The sequence below is a fragment of the Oncorhynchus gorbuscha genome, linkage group LG01, assembly GCF_021184085.1.
Source record: "Oncorhynchus gorbuscha isolate QuinsamMale2020 ecotype Even-year linkage group LG01, OgorEven_v1.0, whole genome shotgun sequence".
NCBI classification, from domain to species: Eukaryota; Metazoa; Chordata; class Actinopteri; order Salmoniformes; family Salmonidae; genus Oncorhynchus; species Oncorhynchus gorbuscha.
The window spans coordinates 105,317,701-105,344,945 of NC_060173.1; the positions used below are offsets into that span (position 1 = coordinate 105,317,701).

Below are 27,245 nucleotides of genomic sequence, written 5' to 3' on the forward strand. Positions count from 1 at the left end.
GTTGTATTCCTCTCAGGCTTCCATGTCTTCTCCCTGGACCTCCTGAATGTCCACCTCTTGAACATCAGACTGAGGCCTCATCTTCACTGTCACTTTTCAACCTTGTTGAGGTTAACTTGTCAGGCTCAAAAAGCCTAACATTTGCCCATATGGCCACCAATTTTTCAACCCTTATATTGGTCAGCCTGTTGCGTGCTTTGGTGTGTGTTCTCAAACAAGGACCAGTTGCGCTCTGAGACAGCTGATGTTGGTGGGATTTGGAGGATGGTGGAGGCAACAGGGGAAAGAGACTCAGATCCACAAAGTCCCTTCCACCAGGTTACTGATGAGATATGTTGGCACGACTGCCATATTGCATCTCCATCCCAAAGCCCTTGCTTGGAAGTGTACTTCGCCAGACTGCCAAGAACCTTGCCCTCATCCAGGTCAAGGTGGTGAGACATGGTAGTGATGACACCATTGGCCTTGTTGATATCTGCATCACACAGGATGCTCTTGCCAGAATACTTGGGGTCCATCATGTATGCTGCAGTGTGTATGGGCTTCAGGCAGAAGTCTTCATGCTTTTTGATGTATTTCAGAACTGTAGTTTCCTCTGCTTGGAGCAACAGTGAAGTGGGCAGGGCAGTACGGATTTATTCTCTTACATCTGCAAGCAGAGTCTGAATATCAGACAGGATGGCATTGACTCCCTCAATCCGTGCAATGGTTACTGCTGTAGGTTTCAGGCTGCTTACCACTCTCTCCCAAAATACATCACCCAGGAGGATCTTGATGCGGCTGTCCATATCGCCAGACTGTGATATGGCCATTTCTTGGAGACTCCTTCCCCTCCAGGAGACTGTCAAACATGATGACAACACCACCCCAATGTATGTTGCCACCCATCAGAGATGATTGCAATACAGTCTGCTTTCTCTATGATTTGCTTGACCTTCATTTGAACTCTGTTGAACTCTACATCCAGCAAATGAGTAGATCAAGCATGTCTGGTTGGAGGGCTGTCTGGTTAGAGGGCTGTCTGGTTGGAGGGCTGTCTGGTTGGAGGGCTGGACCATGAGCTGTTGCTATCAATAATGTGTCTGATTCATTATTTTCACCTCGAAAAGAAGTCGAGGGACTTTTGTCAGATGTTGCTTGTTATGAGCGCTCAGGGAACTTTATGCTCTTTCCCAGATGATTCTGCATCTTTGTTGCATTCTTCACATTTGATTTGGCACATATATTTGCAAATGTACACAGTGTTTCCTTCTACATTAGCTGCAGTGAAATGTCTCCACACATCAGACAGTACCCGTGACATTTTCCTGTAAAGATTAGAAAAAAATGAGTAAAAAAGACCCAAATACAATTCCATGTACAGATAAATAGTTAAGCAGTAAGATTAAACAACTCCTTTGTAAGATAAATGTTTTAAAATTAAACATGTTTGGAAACAGGTGAATTAACACTCCTCAGTTAACGGGCTCAAGCCAGCTAAAATCCACATGGTAGCAAAAACTAACTAGCAGAAATTGTTAAGTTAGAAATGATTTAAACACACTTTGCTGTAGGCTACTATTTACTAGTTAACAAAAAGTTATGTCATATAAAATATATTCACCCCACCTCGTATTGTAATCAAAACTTACCAGAAAGCATGTAGTCCTGGTCTTAGACAGTGTAGTAGTGTGGGATCAATAGTATCTCATTGGTGTGCAAGATCTTGAGAAGCAGCTGCACATGTGAAGGAAGAATGCACTGTGCATGCAGAGGGTTGCAATTCCATTGAATTGGGGATAGTTTAACCAAAATATGCCACAAGACCTAGAAATGTCATGTGTATCCCACAAAAAAAGTTGACTGTTATCAGGTAATTTTTTTGATGAATTTAAGCAAAATTCCAGGGCTTAACTTCCCATGGAAAATGTCTGGAAATTTCCCAGAAAGTTTCTGACCCTTTGCATCCCTAGTAGTATCATAAAACTTACCACTAAGCAGTCCAAGCACGCAGACTCACACGCCAGTAGACACAGGGTCTGCTTGCTTATCTCTTCACAGACAGACAGACAGACGGACGGACGGACGGACGGACGGACGGACGGAAGGCCAGGAGCAGAAGTGTGTAAGTGTTTGAGGATGATGACATGAACAAGAATAAGATCACAGACACGTGTCTGTCTGTAACAGGGGAATGATGATATTCAAGGCTGCACTTACGGGAAAAGCTGTCCGTCCAGACAGACATACAGACAGACAGACAGACAGACAGACAGACAGACAGACAGACAGACAGACAGACAGACAGACAGACAGACAGACAGACGGACAGCTTTTCCCGTAAGTGCAGCCTTGAATATCATCATTCCCCTGTTACAGACAGACACGTGTCTGTGATCTTATTCTTGTTCATGTCATCATCCTCAAACACTTACACACTTCTGCTCCTGGCCTTCCACGTATGGATTTGCACAAACACACACCCGTCATCATTATGCACATACAGTATTTTACACCAGTGATAAGTCTGATCACCAACAACAGCTTATTGGAAGCAGGTCAGAGACCTGGCAGCGTGGTGACAGGACAAAAACCTCTCTCTCAATGTGAACAAGATAAAGGAGCTGATCGTGGACTACAGGAAAAGGCGATCCGAACAGGCCCCCATTAACATCAAAGGGGCTGTAGTGGAGTGGGTCGAGAGGTTCAAGTTCCTTGGCATCCACATCACCAGCAAACTATAATGGCACAGTGGTGGGGAGGGCATGACAACACTCTTTCCCCTCAGGAGACTGAAAAGATTTGGCATTGGTACCCAGATCCTCAAAAAGTTCTACAGATGCACCTTCGAAAGCATCCTTCACCGCCTGGTATAGCAACTGCTCGGCATCTGACCCTAAGGCGCTACAGAGGGTAGTACGTACGGTCCAGTACATCACTGGGGTCAATAAATTTAATTCAATTCCAAAAGCTTCCTGCCATCCAGAACCTATATTCTAGGCGGTGTCAGAGGAAGGCCCAAAAAATTGTCAAAGACTCCAGTCACCCAAGTCGTAGACTGTTCTCGCTGCTACCACACGGCAAGCGGTACCAGAGCGCCAAGTCTAGGACCAAAAGGCACCTTAACAGCTTCTACCCCCAAGCCATAAGACTGCTGAACAATTAATCAAATGGCCACCTGACTATTACATTGACACCCCCCTCCATCCAGGTCCAGTGTAATGATAAAGGTCCAGTGTAATGATGGAGGTCCAGTGTAATGATGGAGGTCCAGTGTAATGATGGAGGTCCAGTGTAATGATAAAGGTCCAGTATAATGATAAAGGTCCAGTGTAATGATAAAGGTCCAGTGTAATGATGGAGGTCCAGTGTAATGATAAAGGTCCAGTATAATGATAAAGGTCCAGTGTAATGATAAAGGTCCAGTGTAATGATGGAGGTCCAGTGTAATGATAAAGGTCCAGTGTAATGATAAAGGTCCAGTGTAATGATGGAGGTCCAGTGTAATGATAAAGGTCCAGTGTAATGATAAAGGTCCAGTGTAATGATGGAGGTCCAGTGTAATGATAAAGGTCCAGTGTAATGATAAAGGTCCAGTGTAATGATGGAGGTACAGTGTAATGATAAAGGTCCAGTGTAATGATGGAAGTCCAGTGTAATGATAAAGGTCCAGTGTAATGATGGAGGTCCAGTGTAATGATAAAGGTCCAGTGTAATGATAAAGGTCCAGTGTAATGATGGAGGTCCAGTGTAATGATGGAGGTCCAGTGTAATGATAAAGGTCCAGTGTAATGATGGAGGTCCAGTGTAATGATAAAGGTCCAGTGTAATGATGGAGGTCCAGTGTAATGATAAAGGTCCAGTGTAATGATAAAGGTCCAGTGTAATGATGGAAGTCCAGTGTAATGATGGAGGTCCAGTGTAATGATGGAGGTCCAGTGTAATGATGGAGGTCCAGTATAATGATAAAGGTCCCGTGTAATGATAAAGGTCCAGTGTAATGATGGAGGTCCAGTGTAATGATGGAGGTCCAGTGTTATGATAAAGGTCCAGTGTAATGATGGAGGTCCAGTGTAATGATAAAGGTCCAGTGTAATGATGGAGGTACAGTGTAATGATAAAGGTCCAGTGTAATGATAAAGGTCCAGTGTAATGATGGAGGTCCAGTGTAATGATAAAGGTCCAGTGTAATGATGGAGGTCCAGTGTAATGAAGTCCAGTACGCTAGTAGTTAGCATCAAAATAGCTGCTTAGTTTCCTCATGTGATGTGATGATGTCCCACATGTACCACTTTTAAGATCATTAAAAATGGAAACATGTTTTTTACCATCGAGGTGAGGAACACTGTTGGATTCCAACCCTTCCCCTATAATCAGGGACTGATTCAGGTTTCACTTCCAGGGAAAGAAGAAAACCAGCAGCAACACTGCTAACCTTTGAGACCTGATTTGAGTGAAGGAGTTTCAAGTGATGCATGGTACCCCTTCATTTAGCTGGTGTTCTTTAGAGAGCAGAGTGTGGCAGAAACATATTTCCAGCCTACTGCAGACTGCATGTGTATGTACAGCATATTGCAGTCTTAACGGAGAAGTTATGTGATTCTATAAACCATGTGTCATGTGTGGTTAGATAAGAAGACTGTGTGTGTGGTCTGATATAAGGTGTGTCTACGGGGACAGGAAGGATAGGTGGCTCTTCTCTCTGGAGGTAGGAGGATTACTGTGCATAATTCACAACCTAAACAGAAAAAATGTGTGGGGAAAATGTATTGATTGAGCCTGTGTGTGTGTGTGTGTGTGTGTGTGTGTGTGTGTGTGTGTGTGTGTGTGTGTGTGTGTGTGTGTGTGTGTGTGTGTGTGTGTGTGTGACTGTGTGTGACTGTGTGTGACTGTGTGTGTGTGTGTGTGTGTGTGTGTGTGTGTGTGTGTGTGTGTGTGTGTGTGTGTGTGTGTGTGTGTGTGTGTGTGACACTAAGCCTGTGAGTCTTATCTAGGTGTTGAGTTTGCGTGTGTGGATTCTACATGTTGAGTTTGTGTGTGTGTGTGTCTGTGTGTGTGTGTGTGTGTGTGTGACACTAAGCCTGTGAGTCTTATCTAGGTGTTGCGTTTGCGTGTGTGGATTCTACATGTTGAGTGTGTGTGTGTTCTATAGTTGTGTGACTGTTGGATAGTTGTGTAGAGCAGCAGTTAAGGGCTGTCAGGCACTGTGGTAGCCATGTTTGGAGGAAGGAAGATAGCCGCAGCCTCAACCCTGCCCCTGTGTGTGACTGTGTGTGTGACTGTGTGTGTGACTGTGTGTGTGTGTGTGTGTGTGTGTGTGTGTGTGTGTGTGTGTGTGTGTGTGTGTGTGTGTGTGTGTGTGTGTGTGTGTGTGTGTGACTGTGTGTGACTGTGTGTGTGTGTGTGTGTGTGTGTGTGTGTGTGTGTGTGTGTGTGTGTGTGTGTGTGTGTGTGTGTGTGTGTGTGTGTGTGTGTGTGTGACTGTGTGTGACTGTGTGTGTGTGACTGTGTGTGTGTGTGTGTGTGTTATCTGAATGTCTTCACATGTCACAGCAGAGCAGTCAGCAGTACGTACAGACATCTACCAGCTCAGTGTTTCAGACCTTCTTCTATCTGTCTGTGTGTATCTGTCTGTGTATCTGTCTGTGTATCTGTCTGTGTGTGTGTGTGTGTGTGTGTGTGTGTGTGTGTGTGTGTGTGTGTGTGTGTGTGTGTGTGTGTGTGTGTGTGTGTGTGTGTGTGTGTGTGTGTGTGTGTGACTGTGTGTGTGACTGTGTGTGACTGTGTGTGACTGTGTGTGTGTGTGTGTGTGTGTGTGTGTGTGTGTGTGTGTGTGTGTGTGTGTGTGTGTGTGTGTGTGTGTGTGTGTGTGTGTGTGTGTGTGTGACTGTGTGTCTGTGACTGTGTGTGACTGTGTGTGTGTGACTGTGTGTGTGTGTGTGTGTGTGTGTGTGTGTTATCTGAATGTCTTCACATGTCACAGCAGAGCAGTCAGCAGTACGTACAGACATCTACCAGCTCAGTGTTTCAGACCTTCTATCTGTCTGACGCTGTGGCATAGAGAGAGATTTACACACCATATCACCTTAACTCCTTACACATGTGGGAACTGGTCTGTATGGATAGGGCTTAATTGAACAATTATGGAAAGCATATGCAAAACCATGGCAGCAATTAAAAAGGGAACAGTTTGGCGATTATGAGAAATGATTAGAGGAAAGGTGAGGACAACAGTTCACCTGACAAGACTGAATCCAAAACATTACACCGTTGATTTGGTGTGTATTTTACATATGCTGTACTTGTCACCACATTTGTTGATAATGAAATCTGAAAATACTCTGGATACAATCAGTAACATGATAAGAATGTTCTGACAATGGTTTGTGTGATGTTTGGTGGAAACGGGTGTTTCCAAGTGGCCACACCTCTCCAAAGTGTGCACAGTACCTACTCAATTTCAATGCACTTTTATGACTCAAAGAAGTTTTAAACTATAAGGTGCTTTTTGAGCTCTCCTGGCGGTGCCATTGAGGAACTAGAGAAAGCGTAGTTGTGGTTGTATCGTTTGGAACACATCCCTGCAATCACACAATTACTGTTGCTGTTTACACAATCCAAAAACGGCCCATTATAAATCACAATCTGGGTCAGGTGGGCATCATTTGAAAGCTCGTTCTCTTGCCAACATGACTGGCTAGGTCATAAAACAACATCTTACAGTGTTATTCTTTCACTAGCCAGTTCAGAGAAGCAGATGGTCATTTTGTTGAATCATGAGTGTATTCAGATACTTCACAATACAACCAACATGGTCTGTTTCTGTTCAGCACAACCCAGGGTATAACGCCATGTCATCTTGTAACTATACATCAAACATAGTGATCATGAACCTTCACACTGTATATCACATGAGTTTTATGATATGGAAATGTGAAGTGCACATTTGGACTCCTGGGTGCTTGGCTCGCTTTTATGACATCAAAGCGGTATTCATTCTAATCTTCTCATTTTGCTATATACATTGAGTCCTTGTAATCTACAGTCTTTCCCTCATTCAGACAACAAAACATGAATCTACATGTTTCCCTCACTCAGACAACAAAACATTAATCTACATCTTTCCCTCTCTCAGACAACAAAACATTAATCTTTTTCCCTCTCAGACAACAAAACATTAATCTACATCTTTCCCTCACTCAGACAACAAAACATGAATCTACATGTTTCCCTCAATTAATCTACATCTTTCCCTCTCAGACAACAAAACATTAATCTACATGTTTCCCTCACTCAGACAACAAAACATTAATCTACATCTTTCCCTCTCTCAGACAACAAAACATTAATCTACATCTTTCCCTCTCTCAGACAACAAAACATTAATCTACATCTTTCCCTCTCTCAGACAACAAAACATTAATCTACATGTTTCCCTCACACAGACAACAAAACATTTATAAAAGTTTCTCAAGTGTCAGTCAAAACCCACAGAGAGCTGTGAAGTGGAGACTGAGCTCTGGCGTCATGTATAGCATGTTACTGAACAGTCACTGAGCTCTGACGTGTATAGCATGTTACTGAACAGACACTGAGCTCTGACATGTATAGCATGTTACTGAACAGCCACTGAGCTCTGATGTCATGTATAGCATGTTACTGAACAGACACTGAGCTCTGACGTGTATAGCATGTTACTGAACAGCCACTGAGCTCTGATGTCATGTATAGCATGTTACTGAACAGACACTGAGCTCTGATGTCATGTATAGCATGTTACTGAACAGACACTGAGCTCTGATGTCATGTATAGCATGTTACTGAACAGACACTGAGCTCTGATGTCATGTATAGCATGTTACTGAACAGACACTGAGCTCTGACGTCATGTATAGCATGTTACTATACAGACACTGAGCTCTGATGTCATGTATAGCATGTTACTGTACAGACACTGAGCTCTGACGTCATGTATAGCATGTTACTGAACAGACACTGAGCTCTGACATGTATAGCATGTTACTGAACAGACACTGAGCTCTGACATGTATAGCATGTTACTGTACAGACACTGAGCTCTGATGTCATGTATAGCATGTTACTGAACAGACACTGAGCTCTGACGTCATGTATAGCATGTTACTGTACAGACACTGAGCTCTGATGTCATGTATAGCATGTTACTGAACAGACACTGAGCTCTGATGTCATGTATAGCATGTTACTGTACAGACACTGAGCTCTGGCGTCATGTATAGCATGTTACTGTACAGTCACTGAGCTCTGACATGTATAGCATGTTACTGTACAGACACTGAGCTCTGACATGTATAGCATGTTACTGAACAGACACTGAGCTCTGATGTCATGTATAGCATGTTACTGTACAGAAACTGAGCTCTGACATGTATAGCATGTTACTGTACAGTCACTGAGCTCTGACATGTATAGCATGTTACTGTACAGACACTGAGCTCTGACATGTATAGCATGTTACTGAACAGACACTGAGCTCTGATGTCATGTATAGCATGTTACTGAACAGACACTGAGCTCTGGCGTCATGTATAGCATGTTACTGTACAGACACTGAGCTCTGACATGTATAGCATGTTACTGTACAGACACTGAGCTCTGACATGTATAGCATGTTACTGTACAGACACTGAGCTCTGACATGTATAGCATGTTACTGTACAGACACTGAGCTCTGGCGTCATGTATAGCATGTTACTGTACAGACACTGAGCTCTGACATGTATAGCATGTTACTGAACATACACTGAGCTCTGATGTCATGTATAGCATGTTACTGAACAGACACTGAGCTCTGACATCATGTATAGCATGTTACTGTACAGACACTGATCTCTGATGTCATGTATAGCATGTTACTGTACAGACACTGAGCTCTGACATCATGTATAGCATGTTACTGTACAGACACTGATCTCTGATGTCATGTATAGCATGTTACTGTACAGACACTGATCTCTGATGTCATGTATAGCATGTTACTGAACAGCCACTGATCTCTGATGTCATGTATAGCATGTTACTGTACAGACACTGAGCTCTGGCGTCATGTATAGCATGTTACTGTACAGACACTGATCTCTGATGTCATGTATAGCATGTTACTGTACAGACACTGATCTCTGATGTCATGTATAGCATGTTACTGTACAGACACTGATCTCTGATGTCATGTATAGCATGTTACTGTACAGACACTGATCTCTGATGTCATGTATAGCATGTTACTGAACAGCCACTGATCTCTGATGTCATGTATAGCATGTTACTGTACAGACACTGATCTCTGATGTCATGTATAGCATGTTACTGTACAGACACTGATCTCTGATGTCATGTATAGCATGTTACTGTACAGACACTGAGCTCTGATGTCATGTATAGCATGTTACTGTACAGACACTGATCTCTGATGTCATGTATAGCATGTTACTGAACAGCCACTGATCTCTGATGTCATGTATAGCATGTTACTGTACAGACACTGATCTCTGATGTCATGTATAGCATGTTACTGTACAGACACTGAGCTCTGACATGTATAGCATGTTACGTAGAATGTATGCACACATGACTGTAAGTCGCTTTGGATAAAAGTGTCTGCTAAATGGCATATATTACAATATTACAATATTACTGTACAGACACTGAGCTCTGACATGTATAGCATGTTACTATACAGTCACTGAGCTCTGATGTCATGTATAGCATGTTACTGTACAGACACTGAGCTCTGGCGTCATGTATAGCATGTTACTGAACAGCCACTGAGCTCTGATGTCATGTATAGCATGTTACTGTACAGACACTGAGCTCTGACATGTATAGCATGTTACTGTACAGACACTGAGCTCTGACATGTATAGCATGTTACTATACAGTCACTGAGCTCTGATGTCATGTATAGCATGTTACTGAACAGCCACTGAGCTCTGGCGTCATGTATAGTATGTTACTGAACAGCCACTGAGCTCTGGCGTCATGTATAGCATGTTACTGAACAGCCACTGAGCTCTGGCGTCATGTATAGCATGTTACTGAACAGCCACTGAGCTCTGGCGTCATGTATAGCATGTTACTGAACAGCCACTGAGCTCTGATGTCATGTATAGCATGTTACTGTACAGACACTGAGCTCTGACATGTATAGCATGTTACTATACAGTCACTGAGCTCTGATGTCATGTATAGCATGTTACTGTACAGACACTGAGCTCTGGCGTCATGTATAGCATGTTACTGAACAGCCACTGAGCTCTGATGTCATGTATAGCATGTTACTGAACAGACACTGAGCTCTGACATGTATAGCATGTTACTGTACAGACACTGAGCTCTGACATGTATAGCATGTTACTGAACAGACACTGAGCTCTGATGTCATGTATAGCATGTTACTGTACAGACACTGAGCTCTGGCGTCATGTATAGCATGTTACTGTACAGACACTGAGCTCTGACATGTATAGCATGTTACTGTACAGACACTGAGCTCTGACATGTATAGCATGTTACTGTACAGACACTGAGCTCTGACATGTATAGCATGTTACTGTACAGACACTGAGCTCTGGTGTCATGTATAGCATGTTACTGTACAGACACTGAGCTCTGACATGTATAGCATGTTACTGTACAGACACTGAGCTCTGACATGTATAGCATGTTACTGTACAGACACTGATCTCTGGCGTCATGTATAGCATGTTACTGAACAGACACTGAGCTCTGATGTCATGTATAGCATGTTACTGTACAGACACTGAGCTCTGGCGTCATGTATAGCATGTTACTGTACAGTCACTGAGCTCTGACATGTATAGCATGTTACTGTACAGACACTGAGCTCTGACATGTATAGCATGTTACTGAACAGACACTGAGCTCTGATGTCATGTATAGCATGTTACTGTACAGACACTGAGCTCTGACATGTATAGCATGTTACTGTACAGACACTGAGCTCTGACATGTATAGCATGTTACTGTACAGACACTGAGCTCTGACATGTATAGCATGTTACTGTACAGACACTGAGCTCTGGCGTCATGTATAGCATGTTACTGTACAGACACTGAGCTCTGACATGTATAGCATGTTACTGTACAGACACTGAGCTCTGGCGTCATGTATAGCATGTTACTGTACAGACACTGAGCTCTGACATGTATAGCATGTTACTGTACAGACACTGATCTCTGGCGTCATGTATAGCATGTTACTGAACAGACACTGAGCTCTGATGTCATGTATAGCATGTTACTGTACAGACACTGAGCTCTGGCGTCATGTATAGCATGTTACTGTACAGTCACTGAGCTCTGACATGTATAGCATGTTACTGTACAGACACTGAGCTCTGACATGTATAGCATGTTACTGAACAGACACTGAGCTCTGATGTCATGTATAGCATGTTACTGTACAGACACTGTTACTGCATGTTACAGACACTGAGCTCTGACATGTATAGCATGTTACTGTACAGACACTGAGCTCTGACATGTATAGCATGTTACTGTACAGACACTGAGCTCTGGCGTCATGTATAGCATGTTACTGTACAGACACTGAGCTCTGACATGTATAGCATGTTACTGTACAGACACTGAGCTCTGGCGTCATGTATAGCATGTTACTGTACAGACACTGAGCTCTGACATGTATAGCATGTTACTGTACAGACACTGATCTCTGATGTCATGTATAGCATGTTACTGTACAGACACTGAGCTCTGGCGTCATGTATAGCATGTTACTGTACAGACACTGAGCTCTGACATGTATAGCATGTTACTGAACAGCCACTGATCTCTGATGTCATGTATAGCATGTTACTGTACAGACACTGAGCTCTGGCGTCATGTATAGCATGTTACTGTACAGACACTGAGCTCTGACATGTATAGCATGTTACTGAACAGACACTGAGCTCTGGCGTCATGTATAGCATGTTACTGTACAGACACTGAGCTCTGACATGTATAGCATGTTACTGTACAGACACTGAGCTCTGACATGTATAGCATGTTACTGTACAGACACTGAGCTCTGACATGTATAGCATGTTACTGTACAGACACTGAGCTCTGGCGTCATGTATAGCATGTTACTGTACAGACACTGAGCTCTGACATGTATAGCATGTTACTGTACAGACACTGATCTCTGATGTCATGTATAGCATGTTACTGAACAGACACTGAGCTCTGACATCATGTATAGCATGTTACTGAACAGCCACTGATCTCTGATGTCATGTATAGCATGTTACTGTACAGACACTGAGCTCTGGCGTCATGTATAGCATGTTACTGTACAGACACTGAGCTCTGACATGTATAGCATGTTACTGAACAGACACTGATCTCTGATGTCATGTATAGCATGTTACTGTACAGACACTGAGCTCTGACATGTATAGCATGTTACTGTATGCACAGACACTGAGCTCTGACTAAATGGCATATATTACATGTTATAGCATGTTACTGTACAGACACTGAGCTCTGATGTCATGTATAGCATGTTACTGTACAGACACTGAGCTCTGATGTATGTATAGCATGTTACTGTAACAGACACTGAGCTCTGACATGTATAGCATGTTATGTATAGCATGTTACTGTTACAGACACTGATAGCTGTTACTGAACAGCCACTGAGCTCTGGCGTCATGTATAGCATGTTACTGAACAGCCACTGAGCTCTGACATGTATAGCATGTTACTGAACAGCCACTGAGCTCTGATGTCATGTATAGCATGTTACTGAACAGCCACTGAGCTCTGACATGTATAGCATGTTACTGAACAGCCACTGAGCTCTGACATGTATAGCATGTTACTGTACAGACACTGAGCTCTGACATGTATAGCATGTTACTATACAGTCACTGAGCTCTGATGTCATGTATAGCATGTTACTGAACAGACACTGAGCTCTGACGTCATGTATAGCATGTTACTGAACAGCCACTGAGCTCTGATGTCATGTATAGCATGTTACTGAACAGACACTGAGCTCTGACATGTATAGCATGTTACTGTACAGACACTGAGCTCTGATGTATAGCATGTTACTGAACAGACACTGAGCTCTGATGTCATGTATAGCATGTTACTGTACAGACACTGAGCTCTGATGTATAGCATGTTACTGTACAGACACTGAGCTCTGACATGTATAGCATGTTACTGTACAGACACTGAGCTCTGACATGTATAGCATGTTACTGTACAGACACTGAGCTCTGACATGTATAGCATGTTACTGTACAGTCACTGAGCTCTGATGTCATGTATAGCATGTTACTGTACAGACACTGAGCTCTGACATGTATAGCATGTTACTGTACAGACACTGAGCTCTGACATGTATAGCATGTTACTGTACAGACACTGATCTCTGACGTCATGTATAGCATGTTACTGAACAGACACTGAGCTCTGATGTCATGTATAGCATGTTACTGTACAGACACTGAGCTCTGGCGTCATGTATAGCATGTTACTGTACAGTCACTGAGCTCTGACATGTATAGCATGTTACTGTACAGACACTGAGCTCTGACATGTATAGCATGTTACTGAACAGATACTGAGCTCTGATGTCATGTATAGCATGTTACTGTACAGACACTGAGCTCTGACATGTATAGCATGTTACTGTACAGACACTGAGCTCTGACATGTATAGCATGTTACTGTACAGACACTGAGCTCTGACATGTATAGCATGTTACTGTACAGACACTGAGCTCTGACATGTATAGCATGTTACTGTACAGACACTGAGCTCTGACATGTATAGCATGTTACTGTACAGACACTGAGCTTACTCATGTATAGCATGTTACTGACAAACACTGAGCTCTGACATGTATAGCATGTTACTGTACAGACACTGAGCTCTGATGTCATGTATAGCATGTTACTGAACAGACACTGAGCTCTGACATCATGTATAGCATGTTACTACACTGTTACTGAACAGACACTGAGCTCTGACATCATGTATAGCATGTTACTGAACAGCCACTGATCTCTGATGTCATGTATAGCATGTTACTGTACAGACACTGAGCTCTGAACAGACACTGAGCATGTATAGCATGTTACTGTACAGACACTGATCTCTGACACTGAGCAGACACTGAGCTGACATCATGTATAGCATGTTACTGAACAGACACTGAGCTCTGACATCATGTATAGCATGTTACTGAACAGACACTGAGCTCTGATGTCATGTATAGCATGTTACTGTACAGACACTGAGCTCTGACATGTATAGCATGTTACTGTACAGACACTGAGCTCTGATGTCATGTATAGCATGTTACTGTACAGACACTGAGCTCTGACATGTATAGCATGTTACTGTACAGACACTGAGCTCTGACATGTATAGCATGTTACTGTACAGACACTGAGCTCTGGCTGTATAGCATGTTACTGTATGTCTGATATAGCATGTTACTGTACAGACACTGAGCTCTGACATGTATAGCATGTTACTGTACAGACACTGAGCTCTGACATGTATAGCATGTTACTGTACAGACACTGATCTCTGATGTCATGTATAGCATGTTACTGAACAGACACTGATCTCTGACATCATGTATAGCATGTTACTGAACAGACACTGAGCTCTGACATGTATAGCATGTTACTGTACAGACACTGATCTCTGACATCATGTATAGCATGTTACTGAACAGACACTGAGCTCTGACATGTATAGCATGTTACTGTACAGACACTGATCTCTGATGTCATGTATAGCATGTTACTGTACAGACACTGATCTCTGATGTCATGTATAGCATGTTACTGTACAGACACTGAGCTCTGACATCATGTATAGCATGTTACTGAACAGACACTGAGCTCTGACATGTATAGCATGTTACTGTACAGACACTGAGCTCTGATGTCATGTATAGCATGTTACTGTACAGACACTGAGCTCTGACATCATGTATAGCATGTTACTGAACAGACACTGAGCTCTGACATGTATAGCATGTTACTGTACAGACACTGAGCTCTGACATCATGTATAGCATGTTACTGTACAGACACTGAGCTCTGACATGTATAGCATGTTACTGTACAGACACTGAGCTCTGACATGTATAGCATGTTACTGTACAGACACTGAGCTCTGACATGTATAGCATGTATACAGCATGTTACTGTTACAGACACTGAGCTCTGACATGTATAGCATGTTACTGTACAGACACTGATCTCTGATGTCATGTATAGCATGTTACTGAACAGACACTGAGCTCTGACATCATGTATAGCATGTTACTGAACAGACACTGATCTCTGACATCATGTATAGCATGTTACTGAACAGACACTGATCTCTGATGTCATGTATAGCATGTTACTGTACAGACACTGAGCTCTGACATCATGTATAGCATGTTACTGAACAGACACTGAGCTCTGACATGTATAGCATGTTACTGTACAGACACTGATCTCTGATGTCATGTATAGCATGTTACTGTACAGACACTGAGCTCTGACATCATGTATAGCATGTTACTGAACAGACACTGAGCTCTGACATGTATAGCATGTTACTGAACAGACACTGAGCTCTGATGTCATGTATAGCATGTTACTGTACAGACACTGAGCTCTGACATGTATAGCATGTTACTGTACAGACACTGAGCTCTGATGTCATGTATAGCATGTTACTGTACAGACACTGAGCTCTGACATGTATAGCATGTTACTGTACAGACACTGAGCTCTGACATGTATAGCATGTTACTGTACAGACACTGAGCTCTGACATGTATAGCATGTTACTGTACAGACACTGAGCTCTGACATGTATAGCATGTTACTGTACAGACACTGAGCTCTGGCGTCATGTATAGCATGTTACTGTACAGACACTGAGCTCTGACATGTATAGCATGTTACTGTACAGACACTGATCTCTGATGTCATGTATAGCATGTTACTGAACAGACACTGATCTCTGACATCATGTATAGCATGTTACTGAACAGACACTGAGCTCTGACATGTATAGCATGTTACTGTACAGACACTGATCTCTGACATCATGTATAGCATGTTACTGAACAGACACTGAGCTCTGACATGTATAGCATGTTACTGTACAGACACTGATCTCTGATGTCATGTATAGCATGTTACTGTACAGACACTGATCTCTGATGTCATGTATAGCATGTTACTGTACAGACACTGAGCTCTGACATCATGTATAGCATGTTACTGAACAGACACTGAGCTCTGACATCATGTATATCATGTTACTGTACAGACACTGATCTCTGATGTCATGTATAGCATGTTACTGTACAGCCACTGTTCTCTGACATCATGTATAGCATGTTACTGAACAGACACTGAGCTCTGACATGTATAGCATGTTACTGTACAGCCACTGTTCTCTGACATCATGTATAGCATGTTACTGAACAGACACTGAGCTCTGACATGTATAGCATGTTACTGTACAGACACTGAGCTCTGATGTCATGTATAGCATGTTACTGTACAGACACTGATCTCTGACATCATGTATAGCATGTTACTGAACAGACACTGAGCTCTGACATGTATAGCATGTTACTGAACAGACACTGAGCTCTGACATGTATAGCATGTTACTGTACAGACACTGATCTCTGATGTCATGTATAGCATGTTACTGAACAGACACTGAGCTCTGACATGTATAGCATGTTACTGTACAGACACTGATCTCTGATGTCATGTATAGCATGTTACTGTACAGACACTGAGCTCTGAACAGACACTGATGTGTATAGCATGTTACTGTACAGACACTGATCTCTGATGTCATCTGACTGTCATGTATGTATAGCATGTTACTGAACAGCCACTGAGCTCTGATGTCATGTATAGCATGTTACTGAACAGACACTGAGCTCTGATGTCATGTATAGCATGTTACTGAACAGCCACTGAGCTCTGATGTCATGTATAGCATGTTACTGAACAGACACTGAGCTCTGACGTCATGTATAGCATGTTACTGTACAGACACTGAGCTCTGATGTCATGTATAGCATGTTACTGTACAGACACTGAGCTCTGACATGTATAGCACTGAGCTGTATAGCTGATGTCATGTATAGCATGTTACTGTACAGACACTGAGCTCTGACATGTATAGCATGTTACTGAACAGCCACTGAGCTCTGATGTCATGTATAGCATGTTACTGAACAGACACTGAGCTCTGACATGTATAGCATGTTACTGTACAGACACTGAGCTCTGATGTCATGTATAGCATGTTACTGTACAGACACTGAGCTCTGGCGTCATGTATAGCATGTTACTGAACAGCCACTGAGCTCTGATGTCATGTATAGCATGTTACTGAACAGACACTGAGCTCTGACATGTATAGTATGTTACTGTACAGACACTGAGCTCTGACATGTATAGCATGTTACTGAACAGACACTGAGCTCTGATGTCATGAGCTGTTACTGTACAGACACTGAGCTCTGATGTATAGCATGTTACTGAACAGACACTGAGCTCTGATGTCATGTATAGCATGTTACTGAACAGACACTGAGCTCTGATGTCATGTATAGCATGTTACTGTACAGACACTGAGCTCTGACATGTATAGCATGTTACTGAACAGACACTGAGCTCTGATGTCATGTATAGCATGTTACTGAACAGACACTGAGCTCTGATGTCATGTATAGCATGTTACTGTACAGACACTGAGCTCTGACATGTATAGCATGTTACTGTACAGACACTGAGCTCTGACATGTATAGCATGTTACTGTACAGACACTGAGCTCTGACATGTATAGCATGTTACTGTACAGACACTGAGCTCTGGCGTCATGTATAGCATGTTACTGTACAGACACTGAGCTCTGACATGTATAGCATGTTACTGTACAGACACTGAGCTCTGACATGTATAGCATGTTACTGTACAGACACTGATCTCTGACGTCATGTATAGCATGTTACTGAACAGACACTGAGCTCTGATGTCATGTATAGCATGTTACTGTACAGACACTGAGCTCTGGCGTCATGTATAGCATGTTACTGTACAGTCACTGAGCTCTGACATGTATAGCATGTTACTGTACAGACACTGAGCTCTGACATGTATAGCATGTTACCGAACAGACACTGAGCTCTGATGTCATGTATAGCATGTTACTGTACAGACACTGAGCTCTGACATGTATAGCATGTTACTGTACAGACACTGAGCTCTGACATGTATAGCATGTTACTGTACAGACACTGTTCTCTGACATCATGTATAGCATGTTACTGAACAGACACTGAGCTCTGACTGAGCATGTTACTGTACAGACACTGATCTCTGATGTCATGTATAGCATGTTACTGTACAGACACTGATCTCTGACATCATGTATAGCATGTTACTGAACAGACACTGAGCTCTGACATGTATAGCATGTTACTGTACAGCCACTGTTCTCTGACATCATGTATAGCATGTTACTGAACAGACACTGAGCTCTGACATGTATAGCATGTTACTGTACAGACACTGATCTCTGATGTCATGTATAGCATGTTACTGTACAGACACTGATCTCTGACATCATGTATAGCATGTTACTGAACAGACACTGAGCTCTGACATGTATAGCATGTTACTGAACAGACACTGAGCTCTGACATGTATAGCATGTTACTGTACAGACACTGATCTCTGATGTCATGTATAGCATGTTACTGAACAGACACTGAGCTCTGACATGTATAGCATGTTACTGTACAGACACTGATCTCTGATGTCATGTATAGCATGTTACTGTACAGACACTGATCTCTGACATCATGTATAGCATGTTACTGAACAGACACTGAGCTCTGACATGTATAGCATGTTACTGTACAGACACTGATCTCTGATGTCATGTATAGCATGTTACTGTACAGACACTGAGCTCTGGCGTCATGTATAGCATGTTACTGAACAGCCACTGAGCTCTGATGTCATGTATAGCATGTTACTGAACAGACACTGATCTCTGATGTCATGTATAGCATGTTACTGAACAGCCACTGAGCTCTGATGTCATGTATAGCATGTTACTGAACAGACACTGAGCTCTGACGTCATGTATAGCATGTTACTGTACAGACACTGATCTCTGATGTCATGTATAGCATGTTACTGTACAGACACTGAGCTCTGACATGTATAGCATGTTACTGTACAGACACTGAGCTCTGACATGTATAGCATGTTACTATACAGTCACTGAGCTCTGATGTCATGTATAGCATGTTACTGTACAGACACTGAGCTCTGGCGTCATGTATAGCATGTTACTGAACAGCCACTGAGCTCTGATGTCATGTATAGCATGTTACTGAACAGACACTGAGCTCTGACATGTATAGCATGTTACTGTACAGACACTGAGCTCTGATGTCATGTATAGCATGTTACTGTACAGACACTGAGCTCTGGCGTCATGTATAGCATGTTACTGAACAGCCACTGAGCTCTGATGTCATGTATAGCATGTTACTGAACATACACTGAGCTCTGACATGTATAGTATGTTACTGTACAGACACTAAGCTCTGACATGTATAGCATGTTACTGAACAGACACTGAGCTCTGATGTCATGTATAGCATGTTACTGTACAGACACTGAGCTCTGACATGTATAGCATGTTACTGAACAGACACTGAGCTCTGATGTCATGTATAGCATGTTACTGAACAGACACTGAGCTCTGATGTCATGTATAGCATGTTACTGTACAGACACTGAGCTCTGACATGTATAGCATGTTACTGAACAGACACTGAGCTCTGATGTCATGTATAGCATGTTACTGAACAGACACTGAGCTCTGATGTCATGTATAGCATGTTACTGTACAGACACTGAGCTCTGACATGTATAGCATGTTACTGTACAGACACTGAGCTCTGACATGTATAGCATGTTACTGTACAGACACTGAGCTCTGACATGTATAGCATGTTACTGTACAGACACTGAGCTCTGGCGTCATGTATAGCATGTTACTGTACAGACACTGAGCTCTGACATGTATAGCATGTTACTGTACAGACACTGAGCTCTGACATGTATAGCATGTTACTGTACAGACACTGATCTCTGGCGTCATGTATAGCATGTTACTGAACAGACACTGAGCTCTGATGTCATGTATAGCATGTTACTGTACAGACACTGAGCTCTGGCGTCATGTATAGCATGTTACTGTACAGTCACTGAGCTCTGACATGTATAGCATGTTACTGTACAGACACTGAGCTCTGACATGTATAGCATGTTACCGAACAGACACTGAGCTCTGATGTCATGTATAGCATGTTACTGTACAGACACTGAGCTCTGACATGTATAGCATGTTACTGTACAGACACTGAGCTCTGACATGTATAGCATGTTACTGTACAGACACTGAGCTCTGACATGTATAGCATGTTACTGTACAGACACTGAGCTCTGGCGTCATGTATAGCATGTTACTGTACAGACACTGAGCTCTGACATCATGTATAGCATGTTACTGAACAGACACTGATCTCTGACATCATGTATAGCATGTTACTGAACAGCCACTGATCTCTGATGTCATGTATAGCATGTTACTGTACAGACACTGATCTCTGACATCATGTATAGCATGTTACTGAACAGACACTGAGCTCTGACATGTATAGCATGTTACTGTACAGACACTGATCTCTGATGTCATGTATAGCATGTTACTGTACAGACACTGAGCTCTGACATCATGTATAGCATGTTACTGAACAGACACTGAGCTCTGACATCATGTATAGCATGTTACTGAACAGACACTGAGCTCTGATGTCATGTATAGCATGTTACTGTACAGCCACTGAGCTCTGACGTCATGTATATCATGTTACTGTACAGACACTGAGCTCTGACATGTATAGCATGTTACTGTACAGACACTGAGCTCTGATGTCATGTATAGCATGTTACTATACAGTCACTGAGCTCTGATGTCATGTATAGCATGTTACTGTACAGACACTGAGCTCTGGCGTCATGTATAGCATGTTACTGAACAGCCACTGAGCTCTGATGTCATGTATAGCATGTTACTGAACATACACTGAGCTCTGACATGTATAGCATGTTACTGTACAGACACTGAGCTCTGACATGTATAGCATGTTACTGAACAGACACTGAGCTCTGATGTCATGTATAGCATGTTACTGTACAGACACTGAGCTCTGACATGTATAGCATGTTACTGAACAGACACTGAGCTCTGATGTCATGTATAGCATGTTACTGAACAGACACTGAGCTCTGATGTCATGTATAGCATGTTACTGTACAGACACTGAGCTCTGACATGTATAGCATGTTACTGAACAGACACTGAGCTCTGATGTCATGTATAGCATGTTACTGTACAGACACTGAGCTCTGACATGTATAGCATGTTACTGAACAGACACTGAGCTCTGATGTCATGTATAGCATGTTACTGTACAGACACTGAGCTCTGGCGTCATGTATAGCATGTTACTGTACAGACACTGAGCTCTGACATGTATAGCATGTTACTGTACAGACACTGAGCTCTGACATGTATAGCATGTTACTGTACAGACACTGAGCTCTGACATGTATAGCATGTTACTGTACAGACACTGAGCTCTGGCGTCATGTATAGCATGTTACTGTACAGACACTGAGCTCTGACATGTATAGCATGTTACTGTACAGACACTGAGCTCTGACATGTATAGCATGTTACTATACAGTCACTGAGCTCTGATGTCATGTATAGCATGTTACTGAACAGACACTGAGCTCTGATGTCATGTATAGCATGTTACTGTACAGACACTGAGCTCTGACATGTATAGCATGTTACTATACAGTCACTGAGCTCTGATGTCATGTATAGCATGTTACTGAACAGACACTGAGCTCTGATGTCATGTATAGCATGTTACTGAACAGACACTGAGCTCTGATGTCATGTATAGCATGTTACTGTACAGACACTGAGCTCTGACATGTATAGCATGTTACTGTACAGACACTGAGCTCTGACATGTATAGCATGTTACTGTACAGTCACTAAGCTCTGGCGTCATGTATAGCATGTTACTGTACAGACACTGAGCTCTGACATGTATAGCATGTTACTGTACAGTCACTAAGCTCTGGCGTCATGTATAGCATGTTACTGTACAGTCACTAAGCTCTGGCGTCATGTATAGCATGTTACTGAACAGACACTGAGCTCTGACATGTATAGCATGTTACTGTACAGACACTGAGCTCTGACATGTATAGCATGTTACTGAACAGACACTGATCTCTGATGTCATGTATAGCATGTTACTGAACAGACACTGATCTCTGATGTCATGTATAGCATGTTACTGAACAGACACTGATCTCTGATGTCATGTATAGCATGTTACTGAACAGACACTGATCTCTGATGTCATGTATAGCATGTTACTGTACAGACACTGAGCTCTGACATGTATAGCATGTTACTGAACAGACACTGAGCTCTGATGTCATGTATAGCATGTTACTGTACAGACACTGAGCTCTGGCGTCATGTATAGCATGTTACTGTACAGACACTGAGCTCTGACATGTATAGCATGTTACTGTACAGACACTGAGCTCTGACATGTATAGCATGTTACTGTACAGACACTGAGCTCTGGCGTCATGTATAGCATGTTACTGTACAGACACTGAGCTCTGATGTCATGTATAGCATGGTACTGAACAGACACTGAGCTCTGACATGTATAGTAATAATAATAATAATATATGCCATTTAGCAGACGCTTTTATCCAAAGCGACTTACAGTCATGTGTGCATACATTCTACGTATGGGTGGTCCCGGGGATCGAACCCACTACCCTGGCGTTACAAGCGCCATGCTCTACCAACTGAGCTACAGAAGGACCACAACAGGGGGGAATACCACAGGGGGAATACAACTTCTGTAGCTCAGTGTCTGTAGAGCAGTGTCTGTACAGTACTACGTCACCTCGGCCAGTCTACTCGGCCAGTCTACTGGGCCAGTCTACTGGGCCAGTCTACTGGGCCAGTCTCCAGGTCTGTCTGAGTGAACGTCACCTCGGCCAGTCTACTGGGCCAGTCTACTGGGCAAGTCTACTGGGCCAGTCTACTGGGCAAGTCTACTGGGCCAGTCTCCAGGTCTGTCTGAGCAAACGTCACCTCGGCCAGTCTACCCGGCCAGTCTACTGGGCCAGTCTACTGGGTCAGTCTCCAGGTCTGTCTGAGTGAACGTCACCTCGGCCAGTCTACTGGGCCAGTCTACTGGGGCAGTCTACTGGGGCAGTCTACTGGGCCAGGCTACTGGGAAATGATCCTTTGTAAGTCTGTCACACACTCAACTCTGTGTGTGTACGTGTGTCTGTGCACGTGTGTCTGTGTACGTGTGTCTGTGCACGTATGTCTGTGCACGTGTGTCTGTGTACGTGTGTCTGTGCACGTATGTCTCTGCACGTGTGTCTGTGCACGTATGTCTGTGCACGTGTGTCTGTGCATGTGTGTGTAGGTCAGGGTACTTGAATGTTAATTTGTTATTTCATTACGTGGCCATGAATGACTTTTCCAACGACATGTGTGTGTGCATGTGAGTGTGTATGTGTGTGTGTGCATGTCTGTGTGTGTGTGTGCACTAAGTTTCCTTACCCAGTATAGCCAGCACAGTGTTGTCCTTCAGCACCTCCATGGACCCAGAGCAGACAAAGTAGATGGCCTGCAGGGCGTCTCCCTGGCGGATGAGATACTCCCCCGGGGCGCAGAACGACGTCTTGATGATGAGGGACAGGGAGCGCAGACACCCCCTACTGGCCGACTCAAACAGCGGCAGCTGCAGCAGCTCTTTGTTCAGGTGCATGGCGATGTCTGCCCTCAGCTCATCTGGGAAGTCCTTCAACAACTAGTGAAGCAAAATGAGAAAGGGAATCAAATATGAGCGATTGAGTTGGGACAGAGGGGATTGACAGATGAGATGGAAAGTTGAAAAGGTGGCACAGGGGGAAGAGAGGCAAAACTAGTGATAGGACTTGAGAAAACTGACAGAACTGACAGAAGAATCAACACAGGAGGAACCAACTGCAGCATTGAAAAGAAAACATGACAGAGCGAAAGAAGAGAGAGAGAGAAGAGATAGAGAAGAGCGAGATTGAGAGAGAGAAGAAAGATTGAGGAGGGAGGGGAAAGAGAAAAGACAGTGAGAGTGAAGGTGAGAGAGTCAGTGAGAGCATAGACGTGAGAAACAGTGAGAGCAAGGTGTGAGTGACAGAGAGAGTCAGTGAGAGCATAGACGTGAGAAACAGTGAGAGCATAGATGTGAGAAACAGTGAGAGCAAGGTGTGAGTGACAGAGAGAGTCAGTGAGAGCATAGACGTGAGAAACAGTGAGAGCAAGGTGTGAGTGACAGAGAGAGTCAGTGAGAGCATAGACGTGTGAAACAGTGAGAGCATAGATGTGAGTGACAGAGAGAGTCAGTGAGAGCAAGGCGTGAGTGACAGTGAGAGCAAGGCGTGAGTGACAGAGAGAGTCAGTGAGAGCATAGACGTGAGAAACAGTGAGAGCATAGACGTGAGTGACAGAGAGAGTCAGTGAGAGCAAGGCGTGAGTGACAGTGAGAGCAAGGCGTGAGTGACAGTGAGAGCAAGGCGTGAGTGACAGTGAGAGCAAGGCGTGAGTGACAGTGAGAGCAAGGCGTGAGTGACAGTGAGAGCAAGGCGTGAGTGACAGTGAGAGCAAGGCGTGAGTGACAGTGAGAGCAAGGCGTGAGTGATAGTGAGAGACTTCTGTTGTTCTAACCCACCTCACTGACGTCGATGCCGTTGTTGACTGACCAGGTGGTCTGGAAACACTCCAGCATGCGTTGCTCCAGGGCTTTGGGCAGGCGGTGGACCCTGATGAAGTCCTTCAGGTCCTTGGTACGGGTGTGGTAGAGGGAGCGCCGAGAGTACATCCTCTGAATGATGGCGGTCACGTTACCAAACACCACCGCATGCATCAGGGCTGGAGGCAGAGGGACAAGGACTGGTTAATGTTTGTGTGTGTGTGTGTGTGTGTGTGTGTGTGTGTGTGTGTGTGTGTGTGTGTGTGTGTGTGTGTGTGTGTGTGTGTGTGTGTGTGTGTGTGTGTGTGTGTGTGTGTGTGTGTGTGTGTGTGTGTGTGTGAAAACAGTTTCATATACAGTGCATTCGGAAAGTATTCAGACCCCAAAAACACATTTTTCCCTCATTAATCTACACATAATACCCCATAATGACAAAGAAAAAACTGATTTATTAAAAACCCCAAAAAACAGATACCTTATTTACATAAATATTCAGACCCTTTGCTCGAAATGTAGCTCATGTGCATCCTGATTCCATTGATCATCCTTGAGATATTTCTACAACTTGTTTGGAGTCCACCCTGTGGTAAATTCAGTTGATTGGATATGATTTGGAAAGGCACACACCTGTCTATATAAGGTCCCACAGTTGACAGTACATGTCAGAGCAAAAACCAAGCCAGGAAGTCGAAGGAATTGTCCGTAGAGCTCCGAGACAGGATTGTGTCGATGCACAGATCTGAGGAAGGGCACCAAAACATTTTTGTAGCATTGAAGCTCCCCATCAATACAGTGGCCTCCATCATTCTTAAATGGAGACATTCGGAACCACCAAGGCTCTTCTACTCTGCAGCACTTCACCGATCAGGCATTTAAGGTAGAGTGGCCAGACGGAAGACACTCCTCAGTAAAAGGCACATGACAGCCCACTTGGAGTTTTCCAAAAGGCACCTAAAGGACTCTCAGACCATGAGAAACAAGATTATCTGGTCTGATGAAACCAAGATTTAACTCTTTGGCCTGAATGCCAAGCGTCACGTCTGGAGGAAACCTAACACCATCCCTACGGTGAAGCATGGGGGTGGCAGCATCATGCTGTGGGGATGTTTTTCAGTGGCAGGGACTCGGAGACTAGTCAGGATCGAGGGAAAGATGAATGGAGAAAAGTACAGAGAGATCCTTGATGAAAACCTGCTCCAGAACGCCCAGGACCTCAGACTGGGGCGAAGGTTCACCTTCCAACAGGACAGCAACCTTAAGCACACAGCCAAGACAACGCAGGAGTGGCTTCGGGATAAGTCTCTGAATGTCCTTGAGTGGCCCAGCCAGAGACTGGACCTGAAAATAGCTGTGCAACGACGCTCCCCATCCAACCTGACAGAGCTTCAGGGGATCTGCAGAGAAGAATGGGAAAAACTCCCCAAATACAGGTGTGCCAAGCTTGTAGTGTCATACCCAAGAAGACTCAAGGCCTTTATCGCTGCCAAAGGTGCTTCAACAAAATACTGATTAAAGGGTCTGAATACTTACGTAAATATGATATTTAAGTTTTTTATTTTTAATACATTTAACAAAAACCTCTTTTTGCTTCGTCATTATGGGGCGTTGTGTGTAGATTGATGAGGGGGTAAAACTATTTAATCCATTTTAGAATGAGGCTGTAACGTAGCAAAATGAGTAAAAAGTCAAGAGGTCTGAATACTTTCCGAATGTACTGCACATATAGATATTAGATGCACAATAATCTTATGTACCAAGCTCGGAAAATAGCTGTCAGTCATACTTAAAGGAGGTTCACTGCTCACAGCATTTCAATAGCATACCCCTGCCAAAATAGAGATGTGCCAATCTCACTGCTTCTCTCTCTCTCTCTCTCTCTCTCTCTCTCTCTCTCTCTCTCTCTCTCTCTCTCTCTCTCTCTCTCTCTCTCTCTCTCCCTCTCTCGCTCCTCTTCTCTCTCTCTCTCCTCTTCTCCCCTTCTCTCCCTTCTCCACTCTCTCTCCTCTCTCTCTCTCTCTCTCTCTCTCTCTCTCTCTCTGTCTGATTATGGCTCACCCCTTTCTAACACCCCCTCTCCCACCTTATCTCGCTCTCCCTTTCTCTCTCTCGCTCTCCCTTTCTCTCTCTCTCTATTTTTCTCCCCCCTCTCTCTCCTCCTCTCCACTCTCTCTCTCCTCTTCTCCTCTCTCTCTCCCCTCTCTCGCTCCTCTTCTCTCTCTCTCCTCTTCTCCCCTCTCTCTCTCCTTCTCCACTCTCTCTCTCTCTCTCTC

The 27,245-nt window shown here is 43.5% G+C and overlaps 1 protein-coding gene across 2 annotated transcripts in view; it reads right to left on the reverse strand.

Annotated features, from left to right (window-relative positions):
• The window catches only part of kcnh3 (potassium voltage-gated channel, subfamily H (eag-related), member 3), a 248,801-nt gene that overhangs the window by 30,591 nt on the left and 190,965 nt on the right, over positions 1–27,245 (reverse strand). For both annotated transcript variants that reach the window (XM_046369023.1, XM_046369033.1), the window contains 2 exons: positions 24,955–25,154; positions 23,808–24,057 (listed from right to left, as the gene is read on the reverse strand). In XM_046369023.1, coding sequence (XP_046224979.1) covers positions 23,808–24,057; positions 24,955–25,154 — 450 coding nt within the window. The remainder of the gene's footprint in view (positions 1–23,807; positions 24,058–24,954; positions 25,155–27,245) is intronic.